Consider the following 21,437-nt stretch of genomic DNA (forward strand, 5'->3'; position numbering starts at 1 on the left):
GCTCGCCACCCCCAAATTCTCTGCTGCTGCCCCATCCAGCTCCCTGGACCGAACCACCCACATTGCTAACTGCTGCCCAGGGGAGGGAGGGAGAACTGGGTTTCATCCTCTACGTCAGGGGTGGAGGTGGGGGGGGCACTGGGTTTGGGTCGGGGTAACCAAGTATTTCCAGGATAAAATGTTAAAAGGCTCAGAAAGTGCTGCGTTGCAGGGGAGTGGGGGGATGGAGGAGGGAGGGAGGGGAGAGGGAGGGGAGGAGGGGGCCCCGCCGCTCCTCCCTCTCGCCCCTGACCCCTGAGCCCCCCGCCGCTGCCCCCTTGGCCTCCCCCAACCCCTCAGATGTCAGACTCCAGCAGGTACTGTTCAGTGTAGTCCTTGGCCAGCTCCAGGCCCAGAGCCGATTGGCAGAAGGTGGCCATGTCTAACCACAGGGCCGGCTCCAGGAAGAGCTGGCACATGACCTTCCCCTGCTGGGCGGCCGGCACCTGGAGACGCAGGTGGTGGAGCAGCTGGCTCTTGACGTGCGCCAGGTCGCGCCCGAAGGCGTCGATGTTGAGGTAGAACCAGTCCTCTCCCAGCGGGATGGGAAAGGGCCGGGTGCTGAGGGTGGCCACGGTGGGGCGGGCCTTCTGGTCGACCACCCAGCAGAGGTCCTTCTTCATCAGCAGGCCCAGGTTGCCGGCGGTGGCCTTGAAGGGTTGCCAGTCTTGGATGATGGTCTGGTTGGGCAGAACCTCCCTCTGGAAGGACTCCTGCAGGACCACCTCGGGGACCTCGCTCTCCAGGAGGAGCTCGGACGGCTCCGGGCAGAAGCCGGCCTCGGCCAGCGCCAGCACCACAGCGTCAAGGCGGGAGAGGAGCTCTTGGGCATCGAAGCGCACCAGCAGGATCCCCTGGAGAGAGGAAGGAAGAGGAAGGGGAGGAAGAAGAGGAGGAGAAGAATTCAGAGCAGGAGAAGGAGAAGTTCCACCAGGTGGTGGAGGAGTTGAAGGCATTCTCCTCACCTGGAAAGGTCCTGAGATGGAATCAGAGAGTTCTTTCTCAGGATCTGACCACAAGCAACCCAGGACCAGAGGCCAACTGAAGGCAGCTCTACCTGCTGAGACAGAGACAGCCCCACCCCACAGCTCTCTCTTTGCAGTCTCCCCACCCCACCCACTTGGGACCTGACCTCAGTCCTGAAACATGCACAGGAAGAGGGGGCACGGCTGGTTTGCCCAAAGCGGGTTGCTGAGCTGAGAGGCTGCCACAAAAAAGGGCTCTCGTGATGGAAGGTGAGAGGTGCCAAATTGTGGCACCACTGAAATTTGAAAGCCCAGAGTCTCCCACTTGGGATGGGGGGCAGACGGCAGCTGCACCCCAGAACCTATTTGACACAGGTTCAAGGACCCAGAAGGCTGTCTGAGCCTCTTCAGAAAGCACCACCCCTCGCTCCACTCTGGGACAGGCCCCTGGAACTCACAAGGAAGGAAGGAGAATCTCCAATGCTCTCTCAGCATCTATTCACATCCCTACAATCCCAACATTACAAGTCTAGGGTCTCTTAATGTTGGGTCCCCCGGTCTATGCCCTGGGAGCTCCCCTGTCAGCCAGGCTTGATCCCCAGTGACTCTGTGCATGTGCAGAGTTCCTCCCTCCCTGTGCTCTGACACAGGGATGGCGTACCTCTGTCTGCGCGGCCCCCTCACCTGCTTGGCGATGACACGGTACTTCTTGAAGTCTTTGGGTCCCAGCTTGTCGTCCCGGGTCAAGCGCGACACCTTGACCTCGGGGTGCTTCTCCTTGACCATCTCTGAGCAGAAGCGCTGAAGGACCCCGGCCACCCCTTTCCCTCGCTCCCAGGGGGCCACGCGGAGCCCCTCCACCAAAGCCGTCTCCCCGGCGTCGATGATGTAGACCGACTGGAGCCCAATCTGGTTGGTGGGTTGGGGGGGGGGACGGGAGGGATGGGGAGAGGGAGATATAGGGCGGGGGAGGGAGGAGGAGGGGAGAGAGCAGAGAGTTTAACCCTTAGTGCGCTGCACCAAGTCACCTACAATCTTGAAAAAATCTGTAATTGGAAAAAAATGGTGGCGTTAATTAAACAAAGTTAGGTGAGGGAGGGGGCAGGTGGGGGCGGGTGAGGGGGGGTTGGGCAAGGAGGGAGGCAGAGAGAGAGAGGTCTGGGGTGGGGGGAGACCGCTGTTCAAATGCCAAGCGTTGGCACACATTTTTAAGCAATTACATGAAAAGAGAACAACAACAAAAATATACAGGCATATAGAGGGGTTTATATATAGAGATATATATTTATATATAGGGAAGATCACAGAGTAAGCTGATCATACTAGTACCATTGGACGGGGCCCTTTACGCTACGGGGGTCTCAAGAGCAGAGACACAGAAAGAGGGAGACATTTATTTTGGAAACTTGGGTCCTGAGGCCGAACTGTAAGGATTTAGGATCCGCGCTGCAGCAGCCCCTCCACGGTTCCTCCGAGGGAGCCCCCGCCACCTTCCTGGACGGGGGGCCTGATCCCCCACACACCTACGTGAATAAAATCCAGCGAAAATCATTCGGTTTTTATCCATTGCTTTTTTTTTTCTTTTTATTAAAATTATTTTTAAAAAATAGAGAGAAAGAAGAGAAAGAGATAGGGAGGCAGAGAGAAAGAGAGAGAGAGAGAGAAAGGAAAAGTCCAGAATGAAGCTGGAAACAGAATCCCATTAAATCATCAGTAGACGGGAGAGAGAGAGAGAGAAAGAGAGAGAGAAAGAGGTGAGGAACGCCCAGGCACCGGAACTGGAGGAATTGCAGTCGGGAAGGGGCCCCCAAAGGTCATCTAGCCCAGCCCGGGAGTCACTGTTAAGCGGGCCTGTGGGTTTGGGCCGAGGGAGGGGCGATGGAAGGCGTGCCAACCTCTTTCCATCTGCAGGTGACCCCAGCAAGCGAAGGCTTTAATGTCCAACCCTTGCCTTGGAGGCATACAGCCTCCTCAGGACATAATAATAATAATAATAATAATAATAATAATAATAATAATAATTGGACCATCTAAGGGCCCACAGAGAGAAAGGCTATAAGCCTACAGTTCTCCCCCTAACTTAGTCCAGACTAAGATTTGATGCAGGCTGACCCGTATGTGTTTGAGATTTGCAGATTTTGGGAAACATCCCATAATTTGGGGGGGGGTGCTCCCCCACTACACACACACACACACACACACACTGTTCTTACCAAATGCAATTAAGGCTAGGAGGGTCCAATCGCATCCATCCTGTAGGATTTAGGCTCCCACTTAAATTGGCAGAATCGGCTGGCGGCAGATTTTGAATGGAGTTTGGCTCCATTTCTCAGCTGCTCCCCCCCCCCTTTTCCTGGAAACACCCCCCCCCCCCCGGATAAGGAGGGGGCGAGTGCGAAAGCCACGTCCAGTTGCGGTGCCGACGTTACACACGCGTGTGTGACAGACTTACCCATAAGCTCCAGGCTCCCCCAATTTCCCCACCCCAAACCCGACATGTGTGAAGAGTGCGATCTGGGGGGTGGGCCACAAAGGACCCCTTTTCTCTGCCCCCCCCCCGAAGCTAGCACCAGGGGCACAGAAGTGGGAGGGGGCGCCAGGAGGTCTTGGGCTGCTCAGGACCCTGCTATGGAGCAAAAGGCACGGAAGATCGCAGGAGGAAGCGCTTCCCTCTCCTCGGAAGATTTGCCTGGATCGGGGCTGTGGAAATCCAGTTTGCCTCCCCTAAGTGTAAGGAGGCCAGGAGACCCCTGAGGATGCTGGATCAGGCCAGCGGGGGCCTGACAAGTCCAGCATCCGGGGGCCAAACAGGTGCGGCAAAGGCAAACCCACAAGCAGGATTCGAACACAGGATCCGAATGCCCTCTTGCAGATTCCAGCAGCTGGGATCCAGACGCCTAGGCATGGATTTCTCCAGTCCTCTTTTAAAGCCATCCAAGTTGGCAGCCATAGTTTATCTGTGGCCTGTATGAAAAACGGCTTCCTTCTCTCCGCCCTGAATCGCCAGCACCAGATCCCCTGGGTGATCCCGAGATCCTGCGTTGGGAGAGAGGGAGGAAAGCCTTTTCCCCTCCACTTTCTCCTCGCCCTGCATAATTTCACAAACTCCCTCACCTGCTCTCTAAAGTCCCCAACGCAGCAACCTTCCCCCTACAGGGGAGCCGCTCATCTTCCTCAATCGCTTTGGCTGCTCTCTTCTTTCCCCAACTCTGCCATATCCATTTCGGGGCGAGGCGACCAGAACGGCACACCGTATCATTTCAAATGTGGTTGCACAATGGCTCTTTTCCTATTGATCCCTAGCCTGCGAGAGATACTATATCATTTGAATCGCCTCCGTGGTGGTTTTGTGGTTACAGTAGATCACCTTTTTCCTTTTTTTTTTCAGAATCGCAGAGTTGAGAGGGACCCCTAAAGGTCATCCAGCCCAACCCTGGCAGCTCAGGTATCACAGCTGAAGCACCTGGCCTCTCCTTAAATAACCTGCCACGAATCGTGGGAACCATAGAATTGGAAGGGACCCCCAAAGGTCATGTAGCTCAACCCTCCCTGCAACGCAGGAGCTGCAGCTAAATTTCATTTGCAGGCTCTGAGGGCTTTTGCTTCTGCATCCTGCCATTCCTATTCCCTTGCAGGAAAGCAACAACAGTAAGGCTAGAACCACAAGAGTTGCAAGGGACCCCATGTGGTCATCCAGCCCAACCCGCTGCAAGGCAAGGATCCTGGCAGGCAGCGACTTAGTCCGAGTTGCTCCATAGCAGCACCCACCAAGACGACCCCCCCCGTCCATTTCAGCCCCCCAGGTGGCAGAGGTCCTCTCCCCCCAGCCTCCCAGGGACCACCGTGGGGGCCCTGGGAGGGGGGAGAGGATGCATCTGTCCGGCCCGGCCCCCCCACCGCTCTCACCACAGCTCCGTTCTTCTTGGCCAGCACGACGGTGCGGTTGGGCTCCCGGATCCAGGCATGGTAGCGGCTGGGGAGGTAGTCCAGCCCCCCGTAGATGCCCTTCGACATGGCCAAGATCTCCTCAAACTCCTTCTCGGTGGCCACCACAAACTCCAGCTGCGAGTCGGCGCTGGGGCTCTCCAGCTTCATGTCTACACGCGAGGCTACAGACTTGTGCGGCTGCAGGGAGATAAACCTCCATGAAAACCACCCTGGGGGGGTCTCTGCGCTGGCCGGGGGTCCCCAAGCGCCAGGGGCCTCTGAAAACAAGCCGGTTAGACAGACACAGAAGGGCAGGGAGGGGGGGGCACTCCAGGCGCTTTGCTGCCTGGGGAGGGAGGGGGAGACGTGGCCCCCGCCCACCGCAACCCACAGGTCCCAAATCCAAAAGGGGACCGGCCTGGCAGCGGGGCATTTAGGTGCGGTCCCTGCCCTGGAGGGGGTGGGGATAGATGACCCTCGGGTCCCTTCTGCCTCCACAGTTCCGTGATCCCTGCCGGATCAGGCAAACGGCCCATCTAGAATTGGAGAGTCAAAAGGGAACCCGAGGGTCATTTAGTGCAATTCCTGCGAGGCAGGAACTGTCCAGCCTCCTGTTCTCTTGGGTGCCTGTTATGGGAAACCCGCGAGCAGGGTCCGAGTGCGAGAGCTGAGCTCGCCCCTCTCCAGAGACTGACATTTGCTGCCTCTGACGGTGGAGGGAGACCGTTGAGGCCAGGAGCCCATGATGGGCTTATTCTCCTCCTCCATGAATTTTTCTGATCCTCTTTCCAAGTTGGTGGCTCTTGTGGGAGGGAGTTCCACAGTCTAATTAGTGCTGCGTGAGGAATCTTCCTGGTATCCATCCTGAATCTGTCCCCTTGGGAGATCAAGCAGGGGGGAATGTGGGGCAGGCCATGTTTAGCACTGCACCCATCCCAGGCTCTGGGCTTCTGCCCCCCACTGCCTGGGGTTGGTCTGTCTGTCTGTCTGTCTGTCTGTCTCTCACTTACACACACACAGACACACACACTGCAAAAATATTCCTTGTGCACAGGGCTTTTGGAGGTACTGGGGAGGGTTAGCTTCTAGAGTATATTTCCTCCCCACCCACCCACCCAAAAAATCTTGTTTTCTCTGTTTGCAGCTCCTCTTTGTGGCTCTGCTCTTATTTCTACCTGGTTGTTTTGAGACACATTTTCCCCCTCCACAGAGCCACACCTTAAGATGCCATTCCGGACCGGAATGTTTTTTAGGGCGCATACAAAATACAAACAAGCAGACCTCTTATTATGGGCTGCCTTTGTTCCTTATTGCCGGTGTGTCAAAGCCAAACCCTTCGCTGTTGCCGCTTCATCCAAATCGTGTTTGCAGGAAAAACAAACGTTTCAAAGGCAAAAAAGAAAAGGAAAAGGAAAGGGGGGGGGGAAGTGTGTTTTTCCGAAAGGTGAGGTCAGCAAAGGTAAGGTCTCTTCACGGAGGTATAATGTTCATCCATTGACACCCACCCACTCCAGAAACTGGGATTGCTGGGGAAACTAAGAAGGGGCGTCACAGAGACAGGGCGTTTCTGATTTCCCAACTCTGTGCAGAATAACAAGATTCAAACCGTGTGAACAGGACTCAGCTGGGATATGGAGACGTGCTCTTCCTGGTCCTTCTCACCCTCCCCACAAATTCTCCCTGCCAATTGTCCCGTCAGGTGAAAAATCCAGGTAACCCCTGGAAGCACCACCAGGGCAACAAGGTCCATTTTACCTGAAGTGTCACAGCAGAAAACCCTCCCCAAATCAGGTGTGCTGAGCCTGCGTCCCACATGGAGGCCCCCCCATAACCTGGGGGCCGCTCTCCTGGTCTAACCAGTGCAGAACCAGCCTCTCTGTGTCCCTGCAAGCTTCCCACCCCCAGGGAGAGGCGGGGAAGGGTACCTTCAGAGGAATGTCAGCACAACCCGCTGGATCAGGCCCAAAGCGGCCCATCTAGTCCAGCGTCCTGCCCTCACAGGGGACAACTCGGTGCCTCAACTGGGAAGCCCCCAAGCCGGGACCCGAGTGCAAGAGCCGCACTCTCCGCCTTCCCCCTCCCCCCACATGTGGTTTTCAGCCACTGGTATTCGGAAGCATTTACCGCCTCCGACTTTGGAGACAGGAAACAACCCTCTCCTCCTCTGTAAATTCGCCTCCTCCTCTGTTGCAGCCACCCAAGTTGGTGGCGCCCATTGCCTCTTGTGGCAGGGAGTTCCGCAGTTGCGTGGACAAGGGCTTGCTTTTCTGAGTCCTGAATCCTCCAACATTGGATTTCCACAATAATAAATAATAATAATAATAATAATAATAATAATAATAATAATAATAATAATAATTTATTATTTATACCCCTCCCATCTGGCTGGGTTTCCCCACACACTCTGGGCGGCTTCCAACAAAACACTAAAATACAATAACCTATTAAATATTAAAAGCTTCCCTGAACAGGGCTGCCTTCAGATGTCTTCTAAAAGTCTGGTAGTTGTTGTTCTCTTTGACATCTGGTGGGAGGGCGTTCCACAGGGCGGGCGCCACCACCGAGAAGGCCCTCTGCCTGGTTCCCTGTAACCTCACTTCTCGCAATGAGGGAACCGCCAAAAGGCCCTCGGAGCTGGACCTCAGTGTCCGGGCAGAACGATGGGGGTGGAGACGCTCCTTCAGGTCTACTGGGCCTTTGGGGCCATTTAGGGCTTTCAAGGTCAGCACCAACCCTTTGAATTGTGCTCGGAAATGTACTGGGAGCCACAAGTTCTAAATGATAGCACTTTCTCTTCCATTGGCTTGTCAGCTATGCTGAAATATAGTTCGGCTACGTGCTGCGTGAACCTTTTCCCCGCCCTGAATCTTCTGACGTCCTCACACACCAGCTGGCGGGAGGGGGCAGGTGGGGGCCATAAGATTTCAGCTTGTGGGCAGCTGTAACTGCAGCCAGACCCCAGGGAGTGGGAATGTCATATTCTGAAGGGTTCTGTGTTATCTGAAAGGGGGCGAAGGCTGCAGAGCGCAGAGGTGGGTGGGCAGAGTGAGTTTTCGGCTGTCTGAAGTTGGTGTGGGAAGGAGAAAAGGTTTGTCCATTTAGGCAGCCTTCCCCCTTGTTTTGGGAGTTGCAGCAATGGCCCCAGCCCTTGTTCCACCACAAAATGAGCATCTATCCACGGGGGGGGGGGGGGGGAATCGGGGGAGCCTTTTCTCATCCAGGAAAGGACTAGCCTGGTCTGCACCCCAATTTTCCGGTGGAAGCAGTATTAAGTCAAGGAAGCAAACATCTCCTTTCCTATCGTGTCCCAGCCACAGCCTGAGCCCCTTGCTTAACTCCAGTGGGTTTACTCAGAAGTAGGTGCATTGTCAGCTGCAGCTTAGGAACTTGCTCCCCCAACCCCACCCCACATTTGCCAAGCGTGGGAACTTAAGAGAAATTGAAAAATGCCTTCAGAGCCCTCCAGCCCCCCATCAAAGAAGGGGGTGCCAACTATAGGGCACCCACAAAACTTTGGTGCCACCCGAAGCTGGGTTCCGAGGCTGCGGGGCGTATGACATCATGACCCCCATAACCTGGGGGCCAAGTCGGAGCTCCTGCACTTAGGCAAGGGTCCCCCACCCCACTTATTCCAGACAGTACCTAAGTCCTAGTAAACCACCCATTTTGCTGCTGGCACCTCAAAAATGAAGGTGCCCAGTGGGCCAAATCCACGATAACTGTTGGGGGACGGTTCCATTCCATGTTGTGCATTAAGAAAGCAGGTTGCCCCCAGGCTTCCCTTTTCCCAGAAGGGGCTTACAACTAGACAGTCCCCCCCCCAGGTATGTTACTAGGAAGCAAAACATGCAGTCAGGAGGAGCCCCCCCCCCACAGGGGAGACTCTTCTTCAAGGCACAGCAAGTTACAATCCTGACTCTCGAAGAAAAAAGCCCCATTGATGTGGCCCTAGTGCTGCTCGCTGTCCCTCCCCCAAAATCCAGAACTGCCCCCTGCCCCCCCCCCCCGAGTCAGCCGCTGTGCCTTGAACCCCCTGTTCCCGCCGCCGCTACAGGCACTTGTGAAAAGTTCGACACCAGACAGAAACAAAAACAAAGGAAACCTCTGCTTTACGGGTCGTTGTTACTTGGCTGATCTGCTCCCAGGGACGCTCTCACTGGTGGGGAACTGGTGGTACTGGTGGTACTGGTGGTGGCGCTGCTCCTGGCTCTGGCAGCCTCTGGCCTCCAACCCAGGCGCTTTGGAGACAAAATCAGGACAATGAGGGGGGACTTTGATTCAGTCTGCCTTGGGGTGAGCGGGATGGGCAGCAAACAGTGCTCCCGGCTGACTTTAAAAACACAAAAAAGGTTCCAAGGTCTATGCTTCCATAAAACCAAACACTCTCTCTCTCTCTCTCTCTCTCTCTCTCTCTCTCTCTCACACACACACACACACACACACACACACACACACACACAATTTCGCCACTCTGCCATGGAATGAGGCCTTGGGGGCATATAAGCTCCCCACTCCCCTCATATAGTTGATTGTACAGTTGGGACCCCCCAAAGCTCATCTAGTCCAACCCCCACCCACAATGCAGAAATCCTCACCAAAGAATCCCTCCCAGGTGGCCCTCCAACCTCTGCTTAAAAACCTCCAAGGAAGGAGCATTCACCACCTTCCAAGGGAGACCGTTCCACTGTCAAAACGGCTCTTAATGTCTTCCAAGTTCTTCCAGATGTTGAGTCAGAATCGCCTTTCCTGTAACATTGAAGCCGTGGGTTTGAGTGCTACAGTCCAGAGCAGGAGAAAGCAAGCTGGCTCCTTTTCCCATGTGCCATCCCTTCAGATGACCTCTCTGTGGGGATGTTCAGGGATGCAGGAGAGGATATACTGTCTGATTATAGCCTTTCCAACTTGTGTAAACAAGTTCCACAATTTAGCAGAGTAACATTCCCCTTTTTAAACTCACAGCGGATGCGTTTGCTCAGGCTTGCTGAAACCTCTCTAATAACTGTTCTGGTATTTTCCCCTTATTCCCTCATAAAAGATAAGACACGACACAGTCTTCTATAAAAGTATAAAAAGGTTTACTCACACATCATTCTATTCACAATAGGATCCCAGAAGGCAGACTTAGCTTAGAAAAGTAACATGCACCTGGAAACTATCTCATAAGGAGACAGTCCCTTTCTCCTCTCTTGGCTGGAAGCCAAAAGGGCATCTTTGGCTAAGCAGATATTGCTTCTTGGATACATGTATGGCTGCCCTGTGCTTTTGTCATTACCTGCACAGGTGAGGCCACGCCCACCTCTAGTCACATACAGAGGAAGTCTGTCCCAGCCCAGAAGGAAACAGGAAGTTTACCTGCTGGCTCGACAAACGTTCCTCCCCAGGTGTAAACACGTTCACTCTAGGAACGTTGTACTTGACTGCTCTTGTGTTTCACATCCCACACTCTCCCATCTTCTCTTCTCCAAGTTAAACATCCTCAGCTCCTTCAACCGTTCCTCACAAGGCTTGGTTTCCAGACCTTCCATCGTCTTGCTTGCCCTTTTCTGCGCTCCTTCCAGCTTGTCAACATCCTTCAAGTGGGGTGCCCAGGACCGGACACAAGACTCCAGGTGGAGTCTGACCGAGGCAGAAGAAAGCAGCACTATGGCTTCCCTTACTGACGGACACCATCCTCTCTCTGCCAGAGAATCTCCCACGCCTGAAGAGGAACGGTTGAGGGAGTTGGGTCTGTTTAGGCTGGAGAAGAGAAGACTAAGAGATGATATGAGAGCCATCCTCAAACATCTGAAGGACTTTCTTGTGGAAGATGGAGCAAGCTTGTCTCCTGCTGCTTCAGGAACCCCAAACCAAGGGGTTCAAACTATAAGAAGGGAGATTCCACCTAAACATCAGGAAGAACTTTCTGATGGTAAGAACCGTCCAACTGTCCAAGGAACTCCCTCAGAAGATGATGGACTCTCCTTCCTTGGAGGTTTGGAAGCAGAGGTTTGAGGGGGGGCACCTGTCACAGACCCTTCCAGCTTTACAATTCGTCATTCTAATAGGAACTGCAGCTTCGCTCTCTCCTCCAATTGTGACCTCTGGGGCTGGCAGGGGGGTGGTGAGTGAAGAGGTCAAGGAGGAAGACACCAGGACCTCAGCAAGCAGAAGAGTGGCTGATTTTGTGGGGTTGTGGCCAGGACAGACACCCCCCCCCCCCGTGACCACAAGGGATACTGGAAACCCAAGCTCAGCCTTGGCTTGCAGGACCTGAGCTCCGGAAGCCCTTGACCCAGGTAAGGACTCGCACCTGAGATGCTGGGATCGCGTTTCCTCAGCAACTGATCATGAATATTCCATGCTGCAGAACTGGAGGCCTCTTCAGCCAGGAGACGAAAGAGGCCTCGGGAGAAACGAGGCCTGGAATATAAAACCAGGCGGAAACACACGAAAGACCGATATTTTCCATCTCCCTGCAGGTGGGTCAGAGGGATCCGTTTGCTCCCGCGGCAGGAGGGGCTTCACGTGAGGGAGATCTCAGGTTCCTCCCCCCCCCCATCCTCTCAACTCCAACACCACCAGCCAAAGAACCGTGTTCATTGCCAGGTCTTGGCCTTGGAAGGAATCATGTGACAGACGGCAAGAAGGAAGGATTTCTGCTTCACCTGCGAAGGGCACACAGAGGAGGGGCCTCTGTGCAATTCTGGGCATCGGGGGCAAAGCTGTCTGCTATGGGAATGGGCTACTTATAGGGGCACTTGCAGCCATGCAAGCCTGCTCCCACCGCACCCCCACAGAGCTGTATCACAGGCCTGCTTAAGTGCCCCTGCCAGTGAAGGAGATTCAGCGGACAGGCCAGCCGCACAGCAGGGCCTTCTCAGCAATGGCCCCACAGTGACTAATAATAAGCTAAGCAAACCAATTCAGTTCCTGAGGAGGAGCCTGTCTACCTCTTCTCCCCTGAGCCCCACGAGGACACCTCCACTGCCAAACCCTGAGGTCCACAGAGGCTCCTTTGGGATCGAGAGAGCGCTGAGAGTGGCATCTCCACAACTAGGAACCCCTTCACCCAAAAGGAGGCAACAGCCGCCAAAGGTGGACCTGGCCTTTCAACTGCCAGGCGGCAACACTTTTTAAAGGGGGGACCCTCTCTGGTCAATGAATGTCCAGGCCTCTTATGAAACTCAGCCAGTCTCTCTGCAGAATCTTCTGAGGGCAACTTGGCTGTTTGCCCTCCGCTGGTGGTCCTGAACCCACACAGAGATCTCCCCTTTGTTTCTGACCCTGGCCTGGACTGAGCCGTCACCCCCTCCTCAGTGCCACAACACTGGGGCTTGGATTTTGATCGTTGTTGACAGCTGGCACCCGTCTGTCTCGAGAGACAATGGAGTTTGCCTCCAGGGGTGAAGTACCGAAATGACCTCTCTGAGGCAAAACGTGTGTCGTGCATCTGGGGGTCCTGGGCTGCCTCAGATGACAAGACCCCCCTCTCAGCCTCACTGGTGTGGTCCAAAGGAAAGCAGAGCAAGACATTGGGCTCCGGTTTGGCCGCAGGAGCTGCTAGGAGGCGAACAAGGAACATCCCAACCATCACTGTGGATTTCTGTAGGGTTTACTCCCGAGTCGTTTCTTCTCCTGAAGATATCCCACAAGGCAGCGGAGGTTAAGGAGCAGCGTTTTCCTTCTCCCTGAAGGGCTCCCTTCCCAGGTGGGTCAGCCCCACCTGCCCCTCACTTCCCTCTACAGCAGATCCAGAAACTGCCTTCTTGACAGCTGGACGCCTTCTTGGTCTCATGGACCGAAGGTGGACAAACTACCCCCAGAATGATGTCCCTCAGCAGAGGCCTTTCCTCTGCCCCCCCCCCCACAGCCCCACTTTGATTATATGCGTCTACACACAGCTATAGACCCACTTTCTGGCACTCTGTCCTCAAAAGGCGTCTAGGAGATTTGCTTCCCATGAACAAATAAATATTGCTTTGCAGCTGGACTGGCCAAAGGCATCCTGTCCTCAGGATGGCCAACGACCCGCCCCCCCCCCGGCGCTCTCCCCCCACCGCCTTGCGATTCCTAGAAACTGCCCTGGCGCAGAGACTTCGCTGCCTTATCTGATTCCGGCAACCGAGGGAGAAGCAGGAGACACGCCGCCTCTTCCCTGAATCTGCCTGGTCCTCTTTTCCTGCGGGAGGGAGTTCCGCAGTTTATCTGTGAAGAAGAGCTGCCGCCTTTTGTGCGCCCTGGCCATCGGCTGACCCTGTGGGGTTACGCTGCGATGGGGCAGAGATATGTGTGGGGAAGACGTGGGGGGGAGAGGCAGCCCCTCCACCTGTACGGCGGGGGGGGAGAGGGGAAGCTGCGCCCCCCATACCCTTGGCGTGACCTCTGGCGCCGCGCTCCCCAACCCCCCACAATCAATCGCCATCGATCTTCACGGGGATTAATCAGGAACTGCCAAGACTGACGGGAATGGAAATTAACCAGGGGGGCCAATTAAAACGATCACCTCACCAGACTCCGCCCCCGCCCCCGATTCCCCAGCATTGAACCAGTTCCATATAAAGCAGATGGTGCTGGGGGGGGGGCGCGGGGAGGGAGCAAGGAGCTTTGCAGCAACGCAGAGAGATCCTGATTGCCCTCCCCACCCCCAAAGATCTGACGTGGGGTGGGGGGGGAGGCAGGGTGGGGGTAGCAATGAGGCCCTGCTCCTCCTCCTCCTCCTCCTTCATCTCTCCTGGCCGCCCTCCCTCCATCTCCCATCCCTCCCTCCCTCGCCCCCCCTCTGGGCTCCATCTGTGCCGATGACGCCCCCCCTCCCAAGTCACATGCCCAGCCCTATAAATAGCAGGCACGAAGAAAGGAAATGTAACACCACCCCTCCCCTGGAAGTGGGGCAGGAGGGTGGGGGGGAGAGAAAGCGGAGCGGGAGGGGGGCACCTGAGAATTCAATGGGGATCCACGCCGCCGCCGCCGCCAAGCATCTCTGGGCGAGCCGGCTGTTCGCCGCCTCCCCCCACCCCCCACAGGACGACGCACAGGCCCCCTGCTGGGAGGGGCTTCTCTCGGAGGAGCTGGGAGGCGGTGGCCGGAAATGGAGCCCCTCTTATCTCGGACCATTCCCGGGAGGGGCATTAATTGGCAGAAGAGGGACGGGGGCGGCATAGCCAGGAGAGGCTCCCCAAGAGATTTTGCAGTGGGGAAGTGATGGGGGCGTCGCTCACTTCGACGGGGGGGGGGGCTTCCCATCGGCAGCCGGGAAGAAGACAATGCCGGGAGGGTCCTGCAAGACTGGGGGGGGGGGGCGAGAGAAATATGGAAGGAAGTCTTCGCTCAGCCCCCCTCCCTCTCCAAGATCAGGGCGGCTCCCAGGCCCCCTCCCATCTATTCTCCCCTTCGCGCACCTTCCCGCAAATATTCCCTGAGACCGATCTCCGTAAAATGGGTGTCCCTATAGAAACTCATTCCCCCTCCCGGAATGAAAAAGGACGCGGAGCTTCTGGGCTGGTGGAGGTGAGCTGCGCCCCCCCCCCATCCGCAGTACCTGCTGCGCGCAAGGAGAGAAGGAGAGCCGGGCGGAGGCCGGGAGCCGAGGCTGGGTCGGTGGGTCTTCCTCCTCCTCCTCCTCTTCTTCCTCGGTCCCTTTTCGCCCAGGCTGCGCGCGGAGAGCCCTCCTCCGCCTCCCCCTATAAAGATGGAGAGAAGCCCCGCCCACCGCCGGGAAGCCCCGCCCTCTCCTGGCCTCCGGGGCGGCGGGGGGTTCATCCCTCCTGCGCGGTGGGGGGGGCTCTCTCCCGACGTCAGAGGCGAGGATGGAGGAGGAGAATGGGGGCAGAGAGGGCATTTGGGGACAAGGGCGCAGGGCGGGGGAGGACCCAGAAAGGAGACGGTGCTCACGACCCCCTTCCCCCTCCAGGCTCCGCTGGAAGGACGGCGCCCCCACCCCCACCCCCGAGTTAGCGCCGGAGACAGAAGAACCCCCCCCGACACCTGTTATGCGCGCACCCCCCTCCTGAGCGCACCTGGCAGGTCGCGCAAGAGAGGAGTCCCCCAAACAGCAACAGGCTCACCAGCCGCGAAGGAATCGCGGGTCTGCAGAGTGTCAAGGGACCCCCAGGGGTCATCCAGACCAACCCGCTGCAATGCAGGAGGGAGAGGCCGCTTTGGACTGCTCACCCAGCGAGGGCGTCGTCGTCAGAAGCTTCTAAGCCGGCGCGAGGAGGGAGGGGGACGGGGAGACCCCTCAGACCCTGCCCATGAAAACTCACTCTGTTCCCTGTCCGGTCCGGGTGCGGATTTTTTTTTATCGCCTCTGCTTTTTCTTTTAAATTAAAAGTGAGGTTCGTTGTACAACCTTTAGGCGCCAGGCGGAAAGGTTCCTCTTCATCCAAGCCTTTGACATCCCTTTTAAATGGGGCGGGGGAGGTTTTGAAGGGGTGGGCATTGTATTTTGTGTGGGGTTTTTTATTATCTTGCATTCTTCTGTTGTAAACCGCCCTGAGATCTGCGGAGGGAGGGCGCTATACAAATTGAATAAATTAATTTCTTTCAAACCGTTAGTCTTAACAAACTCGGGGGAGGTGCAGGACTCGAAACCCGCAGATCCGAAGGGAGCCCAGCGCCCTCCCGGGTGACGGGCAGGTTCACACATGCGCGCGTTTCTACACGCGCAGCCTCGCATCCAGGACCTGCGCTGCCTCTGGGTCAGGCCGGGACTGGCGCGGTGCGTTGGCCAAAGGCATCATCCGGAAGCGCTTCCAGACCAGCTCCCAAGGGCGCCCCTTTCCCGACTACCCCAGCCATGGCAAGTGGGGCAGCATGGAGGTGCCCCTTCTCCAGCCAGCCCCACATGGGACCCCCAGGTGACGGGGGATGCCTAGACCTCCTTTCTGCTTCCTCTTCCACTCCTCTGCCCTCCGCTTCTGCCTTTCCTCGTCTGCTTGAGCCTGATTCCACCTCTTATTCCTCTCATTCTTCTACGGGCTCTTATTTCCTCTCTTTTTTCCTGCTCTTCTTTCCTCGCTCGATGACTTTGGCCCTTTGACGTGCCGGCCTTGTGCTCTTCCTTCCTTCCTTCCTTCCTTCCTTCCTCCCTCCCTCCCTCCCTCCCTCCCTTCCTACCTCCCTTCCTTTACCTTCTTCCCTTCTTTCTTTCTTTCTTTCTTTCTTTCTTTCTTTCTTTCTTTCTTTCTTTCTTTCTTTCTTTCTTTCCCCCTTCCTTCCTTCCTTCCTTCCTTCCTTCCTTTCCTCCCTCCCTCCTTCCTTCCTTCCTTCCTTCCTTCCTTCCTTCCTTCCTTCCTTCCTTCCTTCCTTCCTTCCTTCCTTCTCTTCTTTCTTTCCCCCCTTCCTTCCTTCCTTCTCTTCTTTTCTTCCCCCCTTCCTTCCTTCCTCCCTTCCTCCCTTCCCGGCCACTGTCACACGGCAGGGGTTGGACCAGATGGCCCCTGCGGGTCCCTTCCCTCTCCACCTCGAGACTTGCTCTCCTTCAGAGTCTGTTCTCTCTACGCATCCACGTTCCCTCTCCCCTCTCCTGTTCCCCCCACGGTCCGCCAGCAGGTGCCTCTTCCGGGAAGCCCCTGAGCGGAACCTCGTCCTCTTCTTTATCTACTCAGTGAAAGGAGATTTTAGCGTGGATAAAAAAGATTGTTTATAAATATGCAACCTTTAATAAGTATATAAAAGCATGGAATTAATAAAGACATCCACACAGAACATTCAATGGGGAATCACAGCTATATTATAATCCTACACTATATTCAAAGTTCTTTCGAGCTCTTTTGGATGCAGACCTATCAATTATTTCATTAAATTCAGTTTATCATTTTCTATGCAGAGAAGGCTTAGATCAGAAAACTGATCTTGAGGCCGCAGATCATTTGTTTTTTAATCCTTTTTTAGTCTGCTACAAAACAGTCTGCCACCAGCACACGGGAACAATATGTCAATTCCACATTTGGAAACGCCACCCGAATTTTCTCCAGGAATATTATTGGATACACCTCTTGGTGGCTGGAATTTTCTTTCTCAAGGTGAGCTTGTTTGACGCGCAGGCGGAAGTGCAAAAGTTCATCGACTAAGGTCAACAGCCTTTGGATATTCTTGCATTAACGTCTTGACTGAATCCGATCCTTGGTTGCTCGCAGGTTCACCAAAAATGAAAAATTGCCAGCTTCCCTCCTCCACACCGTTGCACGTCTGTCTCGGTTGGACACAAGAGCATCCATGACAGGGATAAATGGATTTACCCTAAACTTGCCTCTTGCAGAAAGTTCGTCTGAGGCTTCAAAGCTTGTCTCAGCTTTCTTTTGATTCCCCCCCCCCCCGTACTCTCTGCCTTCTTTTGACAGTTTTGTATTCTGCATCCGATAGAGTAAATGTCGCTTGCTCTTCAACATCATCAAAATTAGCCTGACTGATACGAACTGCAAGAGTGAGCTGTAAATATTTGCACATGTGCTCCGTGAAATTTGCAAAATGGGCCTTGCTAACTTTATGAAATCTGAAGCATGGAAATGAATTCAAATTCTCGCATTTTTTTTGCAGAAGATTTTCCGCCTCCCATCTAGTAGCTCCTTTCTCAATTTCATCACAGTAAATATGCTTGAGGGCTTCAACAATAATAGAAACCATACAATTGCAGAGTTGGCTTGAACCTCCCATCTTGTGTCTGATTAAATGTTTAGGAACTTATAACTCAACAAGCAAATTTTTTCCCCAGCTGAGAAAAAAACACACAATAAAGCTCATGTATTGTTGCAAATCAATCAATCAATCAATCAATCACTGTATCCAGGCATGGGTCAACTGCGGTTGGTCCAACTAGATCTAGAGGGATTGTCCAGAACTTGGAATAAACTTTGCAAGCTTCCCAGATTTTTGTTGTTGAATGCCCTTATATTTTCCAATCAAAATATTGTACTCTACATTTACTGAAATCTATTTCAAGTTCACGGAAGTAGTGTTAGCTGCTCAGCCGTACTTTCACTGGTGTGATCTTCCAGCTCCGTGAAACTCAGAGAGCATTCAACTGGTAATCCATCATCGCGAGGAGAAACAGATCTAACAATGACAGGAAGTTGATCGATATTAGAAACATATCAGGGGTTGAATCGACTGATAAACTAAAACAGCCTGCCTGTCGGATACCTCCCTCTGGAAGGATCGTTTTGCCTCGGCCAGATTTAGAGTCCTGTGTCCTGTTCTGGGTTCCACATTTTAAGAAGGATATTGACAAGCTGGGAGGGGGGCAAACAAGGTGACCCAGGGGCTGTGAACCAAGCCTGATGAGGAACGGTTGAAGGAGCTGGGTGTGTTTAGCCCGGGAAAGAGGAGACTGAGAGGAGAGATAAGAGCCATCTTCAGATGTCTAAAGGGCTGCCCCATAGAAGAGGGAGTAAACTTGGTTTTTTTCCTCCTGGGGGAGGACCAGAACCAATGGAGTCAAAGTACAAGGAATGAGACGGGAGAGCTGTTCGACGGTGGAACAGACTGCCACAAGAGGCGCTGGACTCTCCTTCCTTGGAGGCTGGATGGCCACCTGTCATGTATGATCTAGTTGAGAATCCTGCATGGAAGGGGGCTGAACTAGATGACCCTAGGGGTCCCTTCCAACTCCACAGTTCTCTTCTTCTCTCTGCCTCCTGCCGCCTCAAGGAAGGCGAGTCCAGCTCCGGAGGAGGAGGAGAGAGGCAGGGCAGCCTCCGGAAGAGAAGCGCCGGCGCCGCCGCCGCCGCCGCCGCCGCCTTGCAAGGGCCTGCCCGGAGCGCCTGGCACGGCCGACCTCGTGGCGCAACGGTAGCGCGTCTGACTCCAGATCAGAAGGCTGCGTGTTCGAATCACGTCGGGGTCAAGAGCAGCGGGCGCCCTGCGGGGGCTCCTTTTGCGCGGCCGAGGCGCTGCTCCTTTTCAGCCCGGGAGCTGCCTGCCCCGAAGCCCTTGCGCGCGAGAGAAGGACATCTCTGCACATGGTCAGAGGCGCTCCTTCTTCTCTCGAAGCCTATGCATGGAAAGGGAGCACTCTTTACATGCTCAGAGGCGCTCCTTCTTCTCTCGAAGCCTATGCATGGAAAGGGAGCACTCTTTACATGCTCAGAGGCGCTCCTTCTCCTCTGCTAAGAGCTGAGAAGGAAACGCAAGAGTTCGGCGCCCTTCGCAGCTGCCTCGAAGCCTATGCATGGAAAGGGAGCACTCTGCACATGCCCAGGCCGCTCTCGCTCTCTCCTTTGCAACCTTGCAACCAAGTTGCAACCTTGCGGAGCTGAGAAGGAACAGAACCGCAAGAGATCTTCCACCCCACAGCATCCTTCGGGGCTCGGACTCCCAGACCCCGCCCTGCGTGTGCTGTGCCCCCCCCCCCCGTTGGAAGATGGCAACCGACCGGAGTTTGGGTGCTGGCAGCCGGCGCGCCCCCCACCCCCGCGCCCTGTGGGTGGCCCCTTAACCAACCCTTGGCAGGCGATGGCAGGCAGGTCATTAGCGAGGGGAGGGGGGGGCTGGAGCAGCCAGGAACATTCCTCCCCCCCCTGGGCGCACACAAAGCATCCCTCCACCACAAGCGCCCCATTGCGTCACCCCGTGTGGCCTGGCAGGGGTCCTCCCGCTCGTTAAAATGAAGCAACGGAGTGGAAGGAGGAGGACGGGGGTGGGGGGCTGGCAAGGGGGGGTTGGGCTGCGCGGGAGTGGGGGGGGGTGCGGAGGGGAAGAAGGGGACGTCAATTAACCCAGCGGGTAGCATCCCCCACCCCACTTCGCAGCCCCGCGGCGAATCGCAGAAGGGACCCCCAAAGATCATCCAGCCCAACCCCCGGCAGGACAGGGGTGGCAGCTAAAGGATCCCTTTGAGATTGCTCCCCGGTAAAGCAAAAGGCAGGCCGGGGGGGTATGGGGGGGAGGTGAGGTGAGGTCTGGCATTTCCCTTGCATTCCCTCCGTTGCCCCCAATATTCCGATTGCAGCCTCATCGGGGCAGACACTCCTTTTGACATCTCATCTATTGCTTATAATGTTTGATGTATTGCAGTATTTTAATATTTTTTGGGAAGCCGCCCAGAGTGGCTGGGGAAGCCCGGCCAGATGGGCGGGGTATAAATAATAAATTATGACTATTATTATTATTATTTGGGAGCTGGGTTTGGAGCCGGGGGTGGGGTCGCTCTCGCCTCTGCACCCCCTCCCGCCCCCGCCCCCGCCTCTTCTTTCGTTGTTGTTGGACCCCCGGAATAGATCCTTTCTCTCTCTCTCTCTCGATCTGGCGTTTCTGCGCAAAACGAAACAACAAAAAGATACTCCAGTCCGGGATTTCGTTCTCCCGCCCTCCGTTCCGCCCGAACGCGACCCGCGCCGGGTCTTCCGGCTCTCCCTCCGCCCTTGCAATGAACAGCTCCGGCCGCCGAGGGGGAAGGCAACGCGCGGCGCCGTGGCTTAGTTGGTTAAAGCGCCTGTCTAGTAAACAGGAGATCCTGGGTTCGAATCCCAGCGGTGCCTGATGCTGCCCCAGAGCGAGAGAAAGCGCCCCACATTTTCCGCCTCGCCTCTTTTAACCGCATCGTCTCGCTTTTGCGCGCCGGAGAAGGAAGGAAGGCGGCTCCCGCATCCTAACCCTCCAGAAATCCTGCGCGGGGGCTGAGCGCCTCCTGCAAAGCCGCGTGGATGTGCGCGGCTGCACAATGCAGCTCACCACCACAATACACGTGTCTCCCCGTTCACACACACTCTCCACCCATATCAGCGTGGATGCGGCTTCGGTCCTGTATACCTGAAGGAGCATCTCCACCCCCATCGTTCTGCCCGGACACTGAGGTCCAGCTCCGAGGACCTTCTGGCGGTTCCCTCATTGCGAGAAGTGAGGTTACAGGGAATCAGGCAGAGGGCCTTCTTGGTGGTGGCGCCCACCCTGTGGAACGCCCTCCCACCAGATGTGAAGGAAATAAACAACTACCTGCCTTTTAGGAGACATCTGAAGGCAGCCCTGTTTAGGGAAGCTTTTTTTTAATGTTTAATAGATTATTGTATTTTAATATTCTGTTGGGAGCTGCCCAGAGTGGCTGGGGAAACCCAGCCAGATGGGTGGGGTATATATAAATTATTATTGTTGTTGTTGTTGTTGTTGTTGCAGGTGGGGTGGTTAGGGGCTCCACGTGGTTCTCGGTCCAGCCACAGAACCAAAGCAATTGTTCAGGCAAGAGTTTGGGTGCAACCTTCGACGCCTCCCTTTCCATGGAGGCGCAGGTTGCAGCCACAGCCAAGGTGGCATTTTTCCACCTTTGCTGCATCAAGCAGTTGGTCCCTTACCTTTCCCGCCCCGACCTGGCCTCAGTGATCCATGCGACGGTCACCTCCAGGCTTGACTACTGTAATTCGCTCTACGCGGGGCTGCCCTTGAAGCTGTCCCAGAAACTCCAGCAGGTGCAGAATGCTGCAGCGAGGCTCCTCACGGGGTCTCTGCCATGGGAGCATATTCTCCCAGTGCTTTTCCAGCTGCACTGGCTCCCGGTGGAGTACAGGGTCAGGTTTAAGGTGCTGCTTTTGACCTTTC

The 21,437-nt window shown here is 55.4% G+C and overlaps 1 protein-coding gene across 3 annotated transcripts; it reads right to left on the minus strand.

Moving 5' to 3' along the window:
- Nucleotides 1-290: 290 nt before the first annotated feature.
- Nucleotides 291-14,597, minus strand: NAT16 (N-acetyltransferase 16 (putative)). 3 transcript variants are annotated; one of them, XM_081886115.1, is made up of 4 exons: nt 14,449-14,597; nt 4,911-5,129; nt 1,689-1,913; nt 291-893 (listed from the first exon to the last, which is right to left on the minus strand). In XM_081886115.1, exons 2-4 carry the CDS (start codon nt 5,097-5,099, stop codon nt 336-338), a joined length of 972 nt encoding a protein of 323 aa, XP_081742241.1. In that variant the 5' UTR covers nt 5,100-5,129; nt 14,449-14,597; the 3' UTR covers nt 291-335. The 3 variants fall into 3 exon arrangements, with proteins under 3 accessions (XP_081742241.1, XP_081742240.1, XP_081742242.1); XM_081886114.1 differs by lacking the exon at nt 14,449-14,597 and adding an exon at nt 9,034-9,169; XM_081886116.1 differs by lacking the exon at nt 14,449-14,597 and adding an exon at nt 2,334-2,527 and having other exon boundaries at nt 4,911-5,047.
- Nucleotides 14,598-21,437: the final 6,840 nt, after the last annotated feature.

Source organism: Podarcis melisellensis, assembly GCF_964234715.1.
Source record: "Podarcis melisellensis genome assembly, chromosome: 13".
Lineage (NCBI taxonomy): Eukaryota > Metazoa > Chordata > Lepidosauria > Squamata > Lacertidae > Podarcis > Podarcis melisellensis.